We start from the raw sequence: 16,235 nt of genomic DNA, 5'->3' as shown, positions 1-16,235 counted from the left end.
CTCTCCCCTTTATTCCAATCTCTCACCACTCTCCACCATTCCTTTATTCTGATCTCTCACCACTCTCCCCTTTATTCCAATCTCTCACCACTCTCCACCGTTCCTTTATTCCAATCCCTCACCACTCTCCACCATTCCTTTATTCCAATCTCTCACCACTCTCCACCGTTCCTTTATTCCAATCTCTCACCACTCTCCCCTTTATTCCAATCTCTCACCACTCTCTCCCCTCTCTATTTTTCTTTTCCATCTTGTGTTTAATTCCTGCAGCTGAGAAGACCAATTTTAGGACAGATAATTCATTGAGATGGCCACTGGTCTTCTCACTTTCAACAACAAAGCCAGAAATGCGACGCTGTGTAGGGCAGCAGATGAAGCCACTGTCTCATGGGTCCAGGGACACTGATTCAATCTCGATGTTGGGGGTAGTCTGTGTAAAGTTGGTGTATTCTCCCTGCTCCGCTTTTTTCCCACATCCCAAAGGCATGATGTTGCTACGTTGCCACTACTGAACGGTGTGAAGACAATGAGATTAGTGCAAATGTGCTTATTGATCAGTGTGGACTCTGAAGGTCAAAGGGCTTGTATGCATGTTGTATGTAATAATGATCTAGGTAAATGCTGTAATGGAGTTGAGAAAGAATGTCTTCCAGATAGATGAACTGATAGCCGACTTTGCTCCTCATCTTCATTGGCTAGACATTTCTGATTATAACGTTCATAGTTTTCATGCCTGATGTTGTTAAAATATCGGTTTGGTTTTCTTAAAGGAAAAATAGAAACAATTTTTCTCAGATTGTTCTCGAAATAGTCTTCTAAAATTGGCATTATCAGCTTCATTACTTCTCAAAAGCAGATGTGTTTTCAGTACAAGCTGCATTATCTCCCACAGCACAACTTCCTGTCCATTTCCTTTACAACCCTTTATCTGTGTACAAGAACTTCTGTAAGCCTCCTCCTCCGATGGGCTCACAATCCCCACTGACAGCACCAGAGCCTGCACATTCAGCTGCCTGAATCGCTGTTACTCCTCTTTGTACAACCCACAGCAGACCCCAGCCCAGCTGCTGTCGAACTGCGCTGGGTGCGGGCTACTGGTCAGCTTCCCCAGCTAGGCATGACTGCCATTTGAAGCAGCCAATCAGACAGTTACAACTCCCACAAAGCTACAAGTAAATATTGTGACCCAGCGTCCTCATGTTGTGTGGAACAGGACGCGATCACTGGTTGAGTGTTGAAGAGTTCTGACCTTTTAAAGGAGCTGTCCAGTTTGCTCATACCTCACCACCCTCTTCACTCTCCCTTCCTATTCTTTATCCCATCCCTGATGACCTTCCTTTTGAGCCCATTCCCTGCAAGTAGCGGGCAGTGGAACCGAGGTCCCATAGGATTGAAGTTGCAGTGCAAGCCAACACTTACTTGCCTGAACGTACTGCCTACTCCCCCCGGTGTCCAGCTCTCTCTGGGACAGCAGACCTGTCATGTATCTGCACCGAAATGTGTGTCAGGACCACCCCCCCCCCCCCACCACCACCGGGAGATCTAGTTTCTGGGATCCACGTTGTATACATGTGGACAAATGGTACTGGTCAGAAGGAGAAGCTGCCCCCAGAGGGGCTGCATTCACCATCCCGTCTCTCCACTTGAGCCACCTTGCCGCACGATTGCCCGGCAGAGGCAAAACCGGACCAGATCACTGGCAACTGGTCTGTGTTATGTCAGTGCAGGAAGTCTGCTACTCACAAAGTGCCCTGGAGACAGATTTCACTTACCTTGGCACCACCAGTAAATCCAGGCCCCGTGATGGGGGGGGGGGGGGTGGGGAGGGAGGGAGCTCACAGCATACAGAGGCCTTCGGGGAGACAGGGAGAGGTTGAGGAGGGTTGAAAAGGAAGATGAGCTGAGAGGGTGAAAGGAGGCAGGGCTTCAACTTGTCAAGACCGTGCCACAGTAGTGCCACAGGTTCGGTCCTGATCTCATGTGCTGGTGGTATGGAGTCTGCTGTTCCTTTAAATGAAACTGCAGGTGCTGGAAATCTGATAGAAAGACAGAAAATTGCCAGAAACACCCAATGTGAGGTCACTTTTGACCGAGGGTCCCAGACTGAAAGCGTTGACAGCTTCTCCTTCCAAAGACACTGCCTGACGTGCTGGTGTTTCCAGCTTTTTCTGATTTTACCCGTGGTAACCATATAGATGCTCTAGTTCATCCCACACCCTGACATGTTAGTTGTAGGTTAACTTACCCTCTGTGTGTGCGTAAGGCAGAGAGTTTGGGGAGGGGATGTAGGGAGAATGAAATGAGATCAGTGTAGGATTGGTGTAAATGGGTGGTTGACAGTCAGCACTGAGCTGCTTAGCTAAAGGGCCTATCTCCGTGACACTGGTCGTGAAGCCTCTGCCTCCATGGCTGCAGCCATGGTGTCTGCAGTCAGCATGGCTGGAAGCATCTCCCTGTTGAACTTTGGAACCCCTCTCACGAAATTGTCATTTCACATCATTCCAGACTGCTTCCTCCTTTTCCCCGAATGTAGTCCTCCTGTTTCCATGGGAACCCAGGGATTAAGGAGTCTCACACCATTTCCTGGAAGTTCAGTGGCATATTTCGCAGCATGTACTATAACTAAACTTCCTACAGCGAAAAGCTAAAAGTAGATTTTATTATCAAAGTACATATATTTCACCATATACAACCCTGAGATTCGTTTTCTTGTGGGCATACTCAGCAAGTCTATAGAATAGAAACTATAACATAATCAATGAAAGCCCGCCCAACTAGGCCGTTCAACCAGAGTGCAGAAGAAAACAACCTGTGCAGATGCAAATAATAAGTAAATAAGCAATAAACATCGAGAACAAGAGATGAAGAGTCCTTGAAAGTGAGCCCATAGGCTGTGGGAACAGTTCAGTGATGGGACGAGTGAAGGTATCTGCTTTTGTTCAGGAGTCTGATGGCTAACGGGTAATAACTGCTCTTGGACAGGTGTGGATCCTGAAGGCAGCTGCAAGAAGAGAGCATGTTCTGGGTGGTGGGCAATGGGGAATCCCTGATGATGGATGCTACTTTCCTACGACAGCCTGCTCAGTGGTGGGGAAGGCTTTACCTGTGATGTACTGGCCTGAATCCACCACCTTTTGTAGGATTTTCAGTTCTAGGGCATTGGTGTTTCCAGACCAGGCTGGTGCAGCCAGTCAATATACTCTCCAGCACACACCCATAGAAGTTTCTGGAAGTATTAGATGTCATGCTGAATCTTTGCAAACTCCTAAGGAAGTAGAGACACTGCCATGCTTTCTTCATAATTGCACTTCCGTGCTGGGCCCAGGACAGGTCCTCTGAAAGAGTAACACGTACGGATTTAAATATGTTGATCCTCTCCTCCTCTGATCATCTGCCGAGGACCAGCTTTTGCAGCTGTTCTTCCTTCCCCTGAAGTCCATAATCAGCCCCTTGGTCTGGCTGACAATGAGTGAGAGGTTGTTGTTATGGCACCACTCAGTCAGATTTTCAGTCTTCCTCCTACATGCTAAACATGGCACCTCCACCCTGTGGGCATTTCCAGGTTTGGTTCTTCCTTGTCACGTCACGAGTTTTGCAGCAGGAGTGCCTGAAATGGCATCTTTCACAGTGCCATGGGTGTCATAGACACGTTGGGATGGTATTGTCCAGGGGACCTTCTAGGAAGCAGTGTGATTTGACAGTCTAAACACCAAAGCAAAAAGCTGCATCTGGCTAAAATTTCACCTACCTCTTCATCACCACCAACCAAAATGAAGGCAGTCTCCACAGGGCCAGGAACAAGAATGAGTGGACCAGAACCTCCATATATGGCCAAGGAAAAGTATAACTGTTTCATCAGCCGCACCTTTAATCTTAAAAAGATCTGGACATGAGAAGGTGGGAGAGCATCCTTCAGAGAGGAGTACCCAGGGCTCAGGGCAGGAGAGAGGACCCAGAGCTGGTGGCATTTAAACAGATGTGGAGCATTATAACAGGGTAACAGAAATGCTGGGTAACTTCAGAAAGGCCCAGAGTACAAAATGTTGCAGTTATTGCCCAGAACTGGAAGGGCAGGATGGTTAAATCAAAGAAAAAGTTCACATAGAAGGAGAGGTTTAGCCCACATAGACGTAGAAGGAGAGTTTTAGCCCAAGTTGACGTAGAAGGAGAAGTTTAGCCTATGTAGACGTAGAAGGAGAGTTTTAGCCCAAGCAGATGTAGAAGGAGAGGTTTAGCCCAAGCAGATGTAGAAGGAGAGGTTTAGCCCAAGCAGATGTAGAAGGAGAGGTTTAGCCCAAGCAGACGTAGAAGGAGAGGTTTAGCCCAAGCAGACGTAGAAGGAGAGGTTTAGCCCAAGCAGACGTAGAAGAAGAGTTTTACCCCAAGCAGACGTAGAAGGAGAGGTTTAGCCCAAGCAGACGTAGAAGGAGAGGTTTAGCCCAAGCAGACGTAGAAGAAGAGTTTTACCCCAAGCAGACGTAGAAGGAGAGGTTTAGCCCAAGCAGACGTAGAAGGAGAGGTTTAGCCCAAGCAGACGTAGAAGGAGAGGTTTAGCCCAAGCAGACGTAGAAGGAGAGGTTTAGCCCAAGCAGACGTAGAAGGAGAGGTTTAGCCCAAGCAGACGTAGAAGGAGAGGTTTAGCCCAAGCAGACGTAGAAGGAGAGGTTTAGCCCAAGCAGACGTAGAAGGAGAGGTTTAGCCCAAGCAGACGTAGAAGGAGAGGTTTAGCCCAAGCAGACGTAGAAGGAGAGGTTTAGCCCAAGCAGACGTAGAAGGAGAGGTTTAGCCCAAGCAGACGTAGAAGGAGAGGTTTAGCCCAAGCAGACGTAGAAGGAGAGGTTTAGCCCAAGCAGACGTAGAAGGAGAGTTTTACCCCAAGCAGATGTAGAAGGAGAGGTTTAGCCCAAGCAGACGTAGAAGGAGAGTTTTACCCCAAGCAGATGTAGAAGGAGAGGTTTACCCCAAGCAGATAGAGAAGGAGAGGTTTAGCCCAAGCAGATAGAGAAGGAGAGGTTTAGCACAAGCAGATAGAGAAGCAGTGGAGACATGGTTAAAATCATTAAGGGTGTAAGTAAGGTGGATGTAAGGTGCTACTTCGAAGTTAATTCATCACCGAGAATACAGAGCCATAGGTGGAGACAGGTTAAGGGAAATTTTCAGATTAACATAGAACCATAGAACACTACAGCACAGTACAGGCCCTTCAGCCCTCCATGTTGTGCCAACCAATATAATCCTTAAAAAAATTAGTAAACCCACACTACCCCATAACCCTCCATTTTTCTTTCATCCATGTGCCAGTCCAAGAAGCTGTTAAATACCCCTAATATTTTAGCCTCCACCACCATCCCTGGCAAGTCATTCCAGGCACTCACAAGTACCCTGATGTCCCCACTAAACTTCCCTCCCTTAATTTTGTACCTATGCCCTCTGGTGTTTACTATTGGTGCCCTGGGAAACAGGTACTGACTATCCACCCTATCTATGCCTCTCATGATCTTGTAGACCTCTATCAAGTCCCCTCTCATTCTTCTACGCTCCAAAGAGAAAAGTCCCAGCTCTGCTAACCTTGCTTCATATGACTTGTTCTCCAATCCAGGCAACATCCTGGTAAATCTCCTCTGCACCCTCTCCATAGCTTCCAGATCCTTCCTATAATGAGGTGACCAGAATTGAACACAATACTCTAAGTGCAGTCTCACCAGAGATTTGTAGAGTTGCAACATGACCTCTCTACTCTTGAACTCAATCCCCCTGTTAATGAAGCCTAGCATCCCATAGGCCTTCTTAACTACCCTATCAACCTGTGCAGTGACCTTGAGGGATGTATGGATTTGAACCCCAAGGTCCCTTTATTCATCCACACTCTTAAGTAACTGATCATTAATCCTGTACTCAGTCTTCTGGTTTGTCCTTCCAAAATGCATCACCTCACACTTATCCAGATTGAACTCCATCTGCCAGTTTGCTGCCCAACTCTGCAGCCTGTCTATATCCTCTTGTAACCTTCGACAACCTACAGCTCCATCCACAACTCCTCCAATCTTCATGTCATCTGCAAACTTTCTCACCCATCTTTCCACCTTTACATCCAGGTCATTCATAAAAACCACAAATAGCAGGGGTCCCAGGACAGATCCCTGCGGCACTCCACTAGTCACCAACCTCCATGCAGAATACTTTCCTTCCACGACTACCCTCTGCTTTTTTCCTTTAAGCCAATTTTTTATCCAAACAGCCAAGGTTCCACTTATCCCATACCTCATGACTTTCTGGATGAGTCTCCCATGAGGGACCTTGTCAAATGCTTTGCTAAAGTTCATGTAGTTCATCCACTGCCCTACCCTCATCAATTTCTTCTGTTATGTCTTCAAAAAACTCAATCAGTCTCGTGAGGCATGACCCTCCCTTCACAAACCCATGTTGACTATCCATGAGTAGACAGTACTTCTCCAAATGCTCGTAGATCCTATCCTTAAGAATCCTTTCCAGTAGTTTGCAGACCACTGGCATAAGACTCACTGGTCTATAGTTCCCAGGTGTCTCCCTATTACCTTTTTTAAACAAGGGAACTACATTTGCCATTCTCCAGTCCTCCGGCACTTCCCCTGCAGCCAAAGAGGATTCAAAGATCACAGCTAATGCTCCTGCGATCTCTCCTCTCAATTCCCACAACAACCTGGGGTATATCATATCCGGCGCTGGGGATTCATCAATCTTAATGTTTTTAAGAAGATCCAGCACTACTTCTTCCTTAATCTCCACACTGTCCAGCACACAGACTTGCTTCACTTCGACCTCATCCTGATCAGGAAGCATTTCTTTACACAATGAGTTACACAACATGGAACAAACTAGCTAGTTGTGTACTGACAGTAGTACTTTAGAGACTTACAAATCTAAACTCAATAGTTATTTCAACACACTATGTGAATAGGAATTTGGCGAGCTTTGTTGAGCCAAATGGTTTTTCTCGTCAAATACTTTCTATAAAAGTACAAACCAGAGTCTTGCCTGCAATCAATGGCTCATTATCTCCCTTTACCCTGTCTCTACTGTCCCTGGTGAGAGGGTGATCTAATGCTCAGTGCTGATTAGGGTAAATGAATTGGTAGGAGATGATTCCTACTGGCAATGATAGTGAGGCCTTTCACCAGTGAATAGTCATGTGGATGAGAAAGTGGTGTTCAGAATGAATGCTCCTATGCACTAAGGTTGCAGACCCCTGGCTGTTCCAAAAAACAACAGGACTGGAAGTCACTTCAGGAACACCAAGTGGGTTCCTCTGAGAAGCACCAAGTTGAATTTCTGAGGTAATTGGAAATGGAGGTTATTTCAGTTCATGGCAGGTAAAGGCAAATATAAAACACTGTCTAAAGCCTTTTAGGATGGGTTCATTCCTTGAATGAAAATTCTTGCAGATGGTGGGATCTTTCTAATGCTCCCTCTCTTTGCTTCCTCAGAAGAAGAAGACAGCAAGTACAGGAAGAACAGGCACCTGAAGTTCTAGGAGCTGGTCGGCAATTCCCACTCCTGGAGAGTCATACACGTGATGTCTACATACTCCAACACATGTTTGTTCTCTGTCAAGAGTGTGTGGCCAAACATCTTGTGTTTTCCAGTTGTAGATTTCCCTGTATACTCAAGTGCAATAACTGGACACCTGGTTTCTGTTGGAAATATGAGTGTGTGTGTGACAGTAAAGTGTCAACTGGACATGTAACAGGTCTTTAGTATTTGGCAGTATGATGTGCTGACTTGTTTTGTGGTTCCTGCTGACTGTATGCCTTCCTCCTCCTCCTACTAATCATCAAAACATTGGAATCTCCCCTTAAGCTTCCACAAAGAACAGAATCCACATGTTGAGAGGAAACACAAAAGGCTACGTGGCACTAGATTGGCTTTGGTTTGTTGTTTGTCGAAATTACAGAGCTGAAGGGGCAGAAAATTCAGACACAACAAATCTGCCTCTTCTTGACCGAGGCTGTCCTTCCTTGAGTGAAAGGTAACAAAATACAAAAATTAAAAAATATCGCAGGAGCTGGAAATCCGAATTGAAGCCGTTGCTGTGGAGCACGAGACAGGTCATGAGAATTGTAAAGGTCAGAAGGTTTGACAGGGTCAGCTGGAGTTGGAATGTGCCCAGATTTCAGCATCATTTGGATATTGAACAGTCCCTTGTTAGGCGAATCTGTAAAATGTAATCACTCCTATTATGGAGGGTTGAATCACCATGACAGTAAAAACAAGTTCAGGAGCATTTAAGATGTTACCATTTTCTAATGTCGTGGATAATTTAAAGGAGTGTTTGTTCAGCACTTGTATCCATTAACGTAGAATGAATACAAGTGGGATTTCCATCTAACATGCAAGATGCTGTACACCCTTTCATTACCATAGATATATGGAACCACATCACAACAGAAGGAAGAGCAGTCAAGCTGACTGTAACGATCTCCCCTTACTGAATGGATATTTTTGTGGTGTCAAACTACTATCTTGGTCCTCCCTCACTGTGAGTGGACTACTAGCCACACTAAACACCAAGTTACTACCATAACATGCCTCAGGAACTAACAAACAAAGAGTTTCTACAGCTCACTCTGCACAATTCACAACTTCCAATTGAGTATGAGACACAAATTTTGGCAACGAATGTAAAATCACAGTTTATGTGTTCTAAATGAGCCACATACTGTTCACTAAACATTCCCTCCCAATTTCTGCCACACACTCACTCCCAGTTTGTTCCCAAGGGGCCAGGTGAAAAGTTCCAGTAGTTTGTTTACTGTTGACTGTGGGGATGAGAGGCAGATAATTTCCTGGGAAGCCCAAAGAGACCACAGAAAGACGGGCACCTCTCCTCCATTACCCACTTTGTGATTTATGGGGTAACATCAGAAGCATGCATGGGCTGTTGTTATTGTAATGAAAATTACCTGTATTTAAAGGGGTTAAAAATATTCTTTGAAATGTTACAAATTATGATGATTTGGGTGGGTTGACCAGATATTGTCCTCAGTCTGTTGATTTTCTTTAGGCTTTAGCTCTTTGAGTATAGTGTAGTATGTAGAATGTGCATTTGGTGACTGCGGGAAGCTGAGGCTTGCTTTGCAGGAGGAATAGGAACAGAGGTACAATGGTCGATATTTTCACTGTGCAGTCAGGTCACGTTGTTGAGACCAAACACATCCAGTCCCCTTTTCCAACCCAGCACTGGCCATTTCCTTTTTAAATAAAGCAAATCGAAGTGGCTTTACTGAAAAGTCTTAATGTAGTGCAGGATGTGAGACTGTAGTGTGGGATGTGAGCCTGTAGTGTGGGTTGTACTGTAAGATGTGAGCCTGTAGCGTGGGATGTACTGTAAGATGTGAGCCTGTAGCGTGGGATGTACTGTAAGATGTGAGCCTGTAGCGTGGGATGTACTGTAAGATGTGAGCCTGTAGCGTGGGATGTACTGTAAGATGTGAGCCTGTACTGTGGGATGTGAGACTGTAAAGTGGGATGAGAGTCTGTACTGTGGGATGTGAGACTGTAAAGTGGGATGAGAGTCTGTACTGTGGGATGTGAGACTGTAAAGTGGGATGAGAGTCTGTACTGTGGGATGTGAGACTGTAAAGTGGGATGTGAGCCTGTAGTGTGGGATGTGAGATTGTCATGCTGAAAGGAAGATTTGCACCCTTCAGTAACATCGTTATCACCTCCCATACCTCTGGGTCACTCACAAGCAGGACAAGGCCTCATCTGACTCAAAATGTCCTCTTCAGCCAATCTGCTCTGCCTTACAAAATTTCACAAAAGCAATCAGACGGAAAGCAGCAAAAAATTCAGAAAATGCTGAAAATACTCAGCAAATCAGACAGTGTTGGACACGAGGACGGGCATCGATCTCAGCTCACAAACCTGCTCTAGCTTTCACTAGGGTGACAGCAGATTCGAGCTGAGCTTCCATGCCTGGTCTCTGTTGCCCTCAATTGACCAGAGATTTATCCTGGCCTTGAAAATGTTCAAAACTCTGCCCCTGGCATTACAAAGTCCTAAAGTTCCCAAATCTGTGAGGAGGAAATCATTTTCAGTAGCTGTATCCTTTTTCCGAGATGTTGCCCACTTCGCTCCAGATACACTCACTGAGGGAAAGATCCCTTCAGAATATATTTCAATGTGATCACTGCTCACTCTCCCAAACACCATCGAACTTTGTGCCAACCTGCTCGATCTCCCTTCATGCCTGGTATCGTGATGATGATCTTCCTCCGCTCTGCTACTCTGCAATTTCAGTAAATCCTCCTTTAACTGGGGAGACCAAAACTTCATGCAACAGCTGTGGAGAGGGTGCAGAGTTAATGTTTCAAATCAATGATCTTACATCGAAACTGTTGAGTGTTTCCAGCAGTCTCTGTTTATGGGTGGTTGTACCTAATCAAAGTCACTGAACCCACAAGACAAAGGCCTTAGCTTCGTTTCCTGTTTCACCACACTCACTCAGAATCATTGTCCTGACAATCGTGTGAAACATGCTGAAGGACCTTCCCTGTCTCTGGGTTTAGTCAGCAGGATTGGGGCTTTTGACCAGAATTAGCACCCCAGGTTCACCAGCTTCATGAAGAAATTTCTGACATCAATAACTAGAAGGCACTACATAAATATCCACAACTGGACACTATCTCAACCCTCTGATAATACTTTAGCATTTCCATTCCTGACCTGTCTGCATGATGTTTGTGTTCAATCCTACAGTGTTTCAGCCTCTCACGGATCCAGAAACCTACACATGGTTCATGCTGTTGACCTGTGCGAGTTGCTGGTGGGTGGTGACGTCCCATTGTGTGAGTTGCTGGTGGATTGTGATGTCCCGTTGTGTGAGGAGCTGGTGGGTGGTGACATCCCGTTGTGTGAGTTGCTGGTGGGTTCTGATGTCCTGTTGTGTGAGGAGCTGGTGGGTGGTGACGTCCCGTTGTGTGAGTTGCTGGTGGGTTCTGATGTCCCGTTGTGTGAGGAGCTGGTGGGTGGTGACGTCCCGTTGTGTGAGTTGCTGGTGGGTTCTGATGTCCCGTTGTGTGAGGAGCTGGTGGGTGGTGACGTCCCGTTGTGTGAGTTGCTGGTGGGTTGTGATGTCCCGTTGTGTGAGGAGCTGGTGGGTTGTGATGTCCCGTTGTGTGAGGAGCTGGTGGGTCGTGACGTCCCGTTGTGTGAGGAGCTGGTGGGTGGTGACATCCCATTGTGTGAGGAGCTGGTGGGTGGTGACATCCCGTTGTGTGAGGAGCTGGTGGGTGGTGATGTCCCGTTGTGTGAGGAGCTGGTGGGTGGTGACGTCCCGTTGTGTGAGTTGCTGGTGGGTTCTGATGTCCCGTTGTGTGAGTTGCTGGTGGGTGGTGACATCCCGTTGTGTGAGGAGCTGGTGGGTGGTGATGTCCCGTTGTGTGAGGAGCTGGTGGGTGGTGACGTCCCGTTGTGTGAGTTGCTGGTGGGTTCTGATGTCCCGTTGTGTGAGTTGCTGGTGGGTGGTGACATCCCGTTGTGTGAGGAGCTGGTGGGTGGTGATGTCCCGTTGTGTGAGGAGCTGGTGGGTGGTGATGTCCCGTTGTGTGAGGAGCTGGTGGGTGGTGATGTCCCGTTGTGTGAGGAGCTGGTGGGTGGTGATGTCCCGTTGTGTGAGGAGCTGGTGGGTGGTGACGTCCCGTTGTGTGAGTTGCTGGTGGGTGGTGACGTCCCGTTGTGTGAGTTGCTGGTGGGTTCTGATGTCCCGTTGTGTGAGGAGCTGGTGGGTCGTGACATCCCATTGTGTGAGTTGCTGGTGGGTGGTGACGTCCCGTTGTGTGAGTTGCTGGTGGGTTCTGATGTCCCGTTGTGTGAGGAGCTGGTGGGTCGTGACATCCCATTGTGTGAGTTGCTGGTGGGTGGTGACGTCCCGTTGTGTGAGTTGCTGGTGGGTTCTGATGTCCCGTTATGTGAAGAGCTGGTGGATTGTGATGTCCCGTTGTGTGAGGAGCTGGTGGGTGGTGACGTCCCGTTGTGTGAGTTGCTGGTGGGTTCTGATGTCCCGTTGTGTGAGGAGCTGGTGGGTTGTTTTCACCTCAATACAAGTGCCAATGCAACAGCTCTTTAACAGTCCAGTGTGAGTCTCAGCCCTGGTCACTGAGGGGATTTGCTGCACCAGAGCAAACTGACAATTAGTACTACTGAAACAGTGTGCGCATTCCACTCATTTTCTCAGGCTCCTGCTGCATTTACTCTCATAGGCCAGTCACATCTTTATGATGAGGTCCTCGATGTCAATGCCCCTCTCACCTCCCTCTGCAACTTACTCAGCCTGACACACAGTACAGGTCCCAGTGTTCCTCTGGTTCTGACCCCCTTACTCCAGTCTTTTCTCATGCTCATCTCATCATCTGTTCAGAACTTGCCCTTGACCTCTCACGCCCCACTTCCCACTCCACAAGGAGGACCGAGTTTTAGGTCACCTCTCCTTATCTCTCCCCATGAGGCCCAATGGCTCCTCCGAAGCATGCTGAGATTTAGAAACATAGAAATCCTACAGGCCTTTCGGCCCACAAAGCTGTGCCCAACACGTCTCTACCGTAGAAATTATTAGGGTTACCTATAGCCCTCTATTTTACTAAGCTCCATGTACCTATCTAAAAGCCTCTTAAAAGACCCTATTGTATCTGCCTCCACCATCGTTGCCATAGTAAAATGTCACCATTTTACTACGTATGTTAATGATGCTATGCAAATGCAGTGTTGCAGACAGAAGTTGTGGTTATCCACATCCAAGAGAGTACAGCTTCTGAACACCAGCAACCAGGATCAGCCACTGCTTCACAGGCCATGGGTGTGCACAGCTGCCAGTTAAAGTCACTGGACTTCGATTACCAGTGACATGCACAGAAGCCCAGCAGGTAACGTGTTGAGCTGAGGCAATGTGACCAAGTACTGAGCCCTCAGAGGGTAAGGTGAGATTATACTCGCGTGCAGTCAGTAGATATGAATGGACTGCTGCATTGTATAGGAACAGGCAAGCCCTGCAAGGCAGCTAGTGTATGAAAATAAACCTGGCCAGCTCCTCCCCTGCACCCGCAGACTCCTGTCACTATCGGTAACCAGTTCACGTTTTCGCTCTGGAGAGAGCTGATTCTGCCGCTGGTTGGTGAAACTGAGAGTGAGCCCAGAATTAGTCAGAGCTGCCGGCCCATTGAACACTGGGTGGAGGCAGCTTTCATGATCACAGCCATAACCTGGCACCAGTACCGTATCAACACACACAGAGTACTGGGGGGACTTAGCGGGTCGGGCAGCATCTGTGCAGGGAAATGAATTGTCGATGTTTCAGGGAAGTTCACGATGCAGGCATATCCAGTCCAAAGCCCAGACTGGGACCCACACTGTGAGTGGTCCTACCCCAGGGTGGCAGCTTGGAAAATTAAGTTTGGCAGACAGCACCGTGCCCTGAGAGACGTGACAATAAGATGATGAGACTTCCACAGGAACACACAGTGACGTATCAGCAGGTACGCCGAGCATCAATGGGGGAAAATGTGAGGGGGTGCTGAGTAAAACAGTGCCTGGGGAGCTCCCTTAATCCTGCTTCTCCACGTGTTTACCTTTTTATATCTAATAACCACAGTCGTAGGTTTATACAACAGTTACCCATTTACCGGTAGTTCAGTCACTGCAGGAATGGCCACATACCTGCTTTTAGTAGAATCAGAAGCAACCAGGAACAAGGTGGATTGGGGCAGAGAGAGGGTGTGTGTGTGTGTGTGTGTGTGTGTGTGTGTATTCCCACTTAGTGAGGCTAGGACATTTCATTGTTCACCCAGGAGGAGAATGTCGGGTGGTCAATGCTTGGGACCTGAGCATAATGGTGCATGCAATGTTGAAATGGTCGGGAATCATTGCAAATTCTCCAGGGGATTAGCACAGCCTGGAAGAATCCCAGCCTCGGCTGTAGTGACATGGAGTTGGAGAAGGGGGATCAACACTGAGAAAAAGACAAAATCTAGTGCTACATTGACATGGTGGGTCCTGATATGAAAGGTTGCACATTAGTCAAGGGATCTGTCCACCTTTACAATAAGTGACTCTTTGATCATTTCTCCTACAGGGTATTCTGTGCTCAGACTACTGTAAATAGCTCGAAGGAGTATGGGGACAATAAAAGTTTGATCTATTTATTGTACTGTTCCACTTTGCAGCTGGATTTTGAAGTGATATTTTCTATACATAATAAAGTGACAATGCTGGATTTCACCATTTGTTCCCTATCTGTTTTCATAATTCACCCAGTTATGTCTTCAGACTTTGGTCTCAACACCTACCTGGGCAAAGGAGATTTCAAGGATGCTGCCTGGATAAGGGTGCCTGATCTTAGAGGCAAGCTAGGACTTTTCTCTTTTTTTTTCTCTTTGAAGCAAAGGAGAATGAGGGGTGACTTGATGGAGGCAGGTAATGGACGGCCATTGTTTCTGTGAGCAGAGTCTGAGCACTCAACTTGAGCTTTCAGCTCTTCAACACTTCAATGAAGAGAGGCTTCAGTCAGAGAAAGCAAAAGAAAGAAAAGCTCCAGGTTAAGTTTTTTTTCCCTTCCCTCCTATCTGCTCAGTTAGAGAAGCCAGGCAGGATAGTGGAAAGCTTCTCTTGTGGGATTGGGAGGGCAGGGAGACCTCCATTGTCCCTGACGACTACAACTGCAAACAGTGCATCCAGCTGCAGCTTCTATCAACATACATTAGGGAGCTGGAACTGGATGAAGGGTGATAGATAGGACATACAGAGAGGAAGTTACACCCAGGGTGCAGGACACAGGTGACTGGGTGGCAGTCAGGAAGGGGAAAGGTGTTAAACAGCCAGTACAGAGTACCTCTGTGGCCATCCTCCTAGGCAACAGGGATATCACTTTGAATACTGTCGGGGATGAACAAACAGAGGAAAATCACTGCGGTCGGGTCTCTGGCACTGAGCCTGCCTCTGTGACTGGAAGGAAAGGAGGGAGAAAGGCATGATTCATTAGTTAGGGAATGGACAGGAGGTTCTGTGGGCAAGTGCAAGATTCCTGGATGGTATGTTGCCTCCCGGGTGCCAGGGTTATCTCAGATTGAGTCCTCTGTATTCTTAAGTGGGAGGGTGAACATCCAGAGGTCGTGGTCCATGTAGGTACCAATGGCATGGTAGGAAGAGTGACAAGGTTCTACGAAGTGAATTCAGGAAGTTAGGTGCTAAATTGGAGAACAGGACAGGGCAGAAACAGGGAAGTTATAGAGTTCAATATGCGGCTAAGGAGTTGGTGTAGGAGGGAGGGCATAAGATTTTTGGATCATTGGGCTCTCTTCCAGGGAGGTGGGATCTGTACAAAAGGGATGGTTTGCACCTGAACTGGATGGGGACTAACATCCTAGCAGGAAGGTTTGTTAATACTGCATGGTGGGGTTTAAATTAGACTTGCAGGGGCGTGGGAACCAGAGTGCCAGACCAATTAGTGGACACAGATGTTGGTAAGACTTCAGACAAAGTAGGAATGAAAAGGTTGAGCATGGTGCGACTAGTGTCCTGAGCAGCATAAATTTCAATGCAAGAAATATCGTAGGAAAGGCGAATAATAGTGCTGAAGATGAGGGAGCTGGTTTACAAATAGAGGCAATGTGTGGTGAGGAGAGGCTGTTGTTGGGGCAATATTGCAGTCAACAGGATGAGCTGCAAAGTAAAAGGCAGACAAAATCAAAAAGGGTGAATACAGGACTGAAGGTGTTGCATCTGAATGCGTGCAGTGTACGGAATGAGGAAGGTAAACTTGTAGCACAGTTGCCGATTGGTAGGTATGACGTTGAAGGCATAGCTGAAAGAAGATTATAGCTGGGAGCCTAATGTCCAATGTATCAAAAGGACAGGCAGGAAGGCAAAGGGAGCAACGTGCTCTAAGTGAAATCGTTAGAAAGAGATGACATAGGGTCAGAAGGTTTTCAGTCATTGTGGATAGAGCCGAGGAACTGAAAGAGTGAAAGGACCCTGATGGGAGTTGCAGACAGTAGTAAGGATGTGGCCTACGAAGTACAACGGGAGTTAGTCAATGATGCCAATAGCCATGGGGGATTTCAATATGCAGGCAGATTGGGAAAATCCGGCTGGTGCTGGATCCCAGGAGGGGGAATTTCTACAGTGTCTATGAGATGGCTTTTTAGAGCCTCTGGGGATCAGCTATTCTAGACTGGGTGTTGTGCAGTGAACCAGAATTGATTAGA

The 16,235-nt window shown here is 47.2% G+C and overlaps 2 protein-coding genes across 2 annotated transcripts in view; one reads left to right on the top strand and one right to left on the bottom strand.

Moving 5' to 3' along the window:
• atp2a3 (ATPase sarcoplasmic/endoplasmic reticulum Ca2+ transporting 3) overlaps positions 1-9,156 on the top strand; it is a 299,782-nt gene extending 290,626 nt beyond the window's left edge. The window contains exon 21 of the mRNA XM_059972937.1: positions 7,464-9,156. Coding sequence (XP_059828920.1) covers positions 7,464-7,510 — 47 coding nt within the window. The 3' untranslated portion in view covers positions 7,511-9,156. The remainder of the gene's footprint in view (positions 1-7,463) is intronic.
• A 148-nt stretch (positions 9,157-9,304) lies between these two features.
• LOC132395836 (uncharacterized) lies at positions 9,305-14,244 on the bottom strand. Its single transcript, XM_059972938.1, has one exon. The coding sequence runs from the start codon at positions 11,872-11,874 to the stop codon at positions 10,777-10,779; it is 1,098 nt and encodes a 365-aa protein (XP_059828921.1). The 5' UTR covers positions 11,875-14,244; the 3' UTR covers positions 9,305-10,776.
• Between the last annotated feature and the right edge of the window lie 1,991 nt (positions 14,245-16,235).

The sequence above is a fragment of the Hypanus sabinus genome, chromosome 6 (assembly GCF_030144855.1).
Source record: "Hypanus sabinus isolate sHypSab1 chromosome 6, sHypSab1.hap1, whole genome shotgun sequence".
NCBI lineage: Eukaryota > Metazoa > Chordata > Chondrichthyes > Myliobatiformes > Dasyatidae > Hypanus > Hypanus sabinus.
Note: the sequence above shows the minus strand (reverse complement) of the source record. Positions and strands in the feature narration are given on the sequence as shown.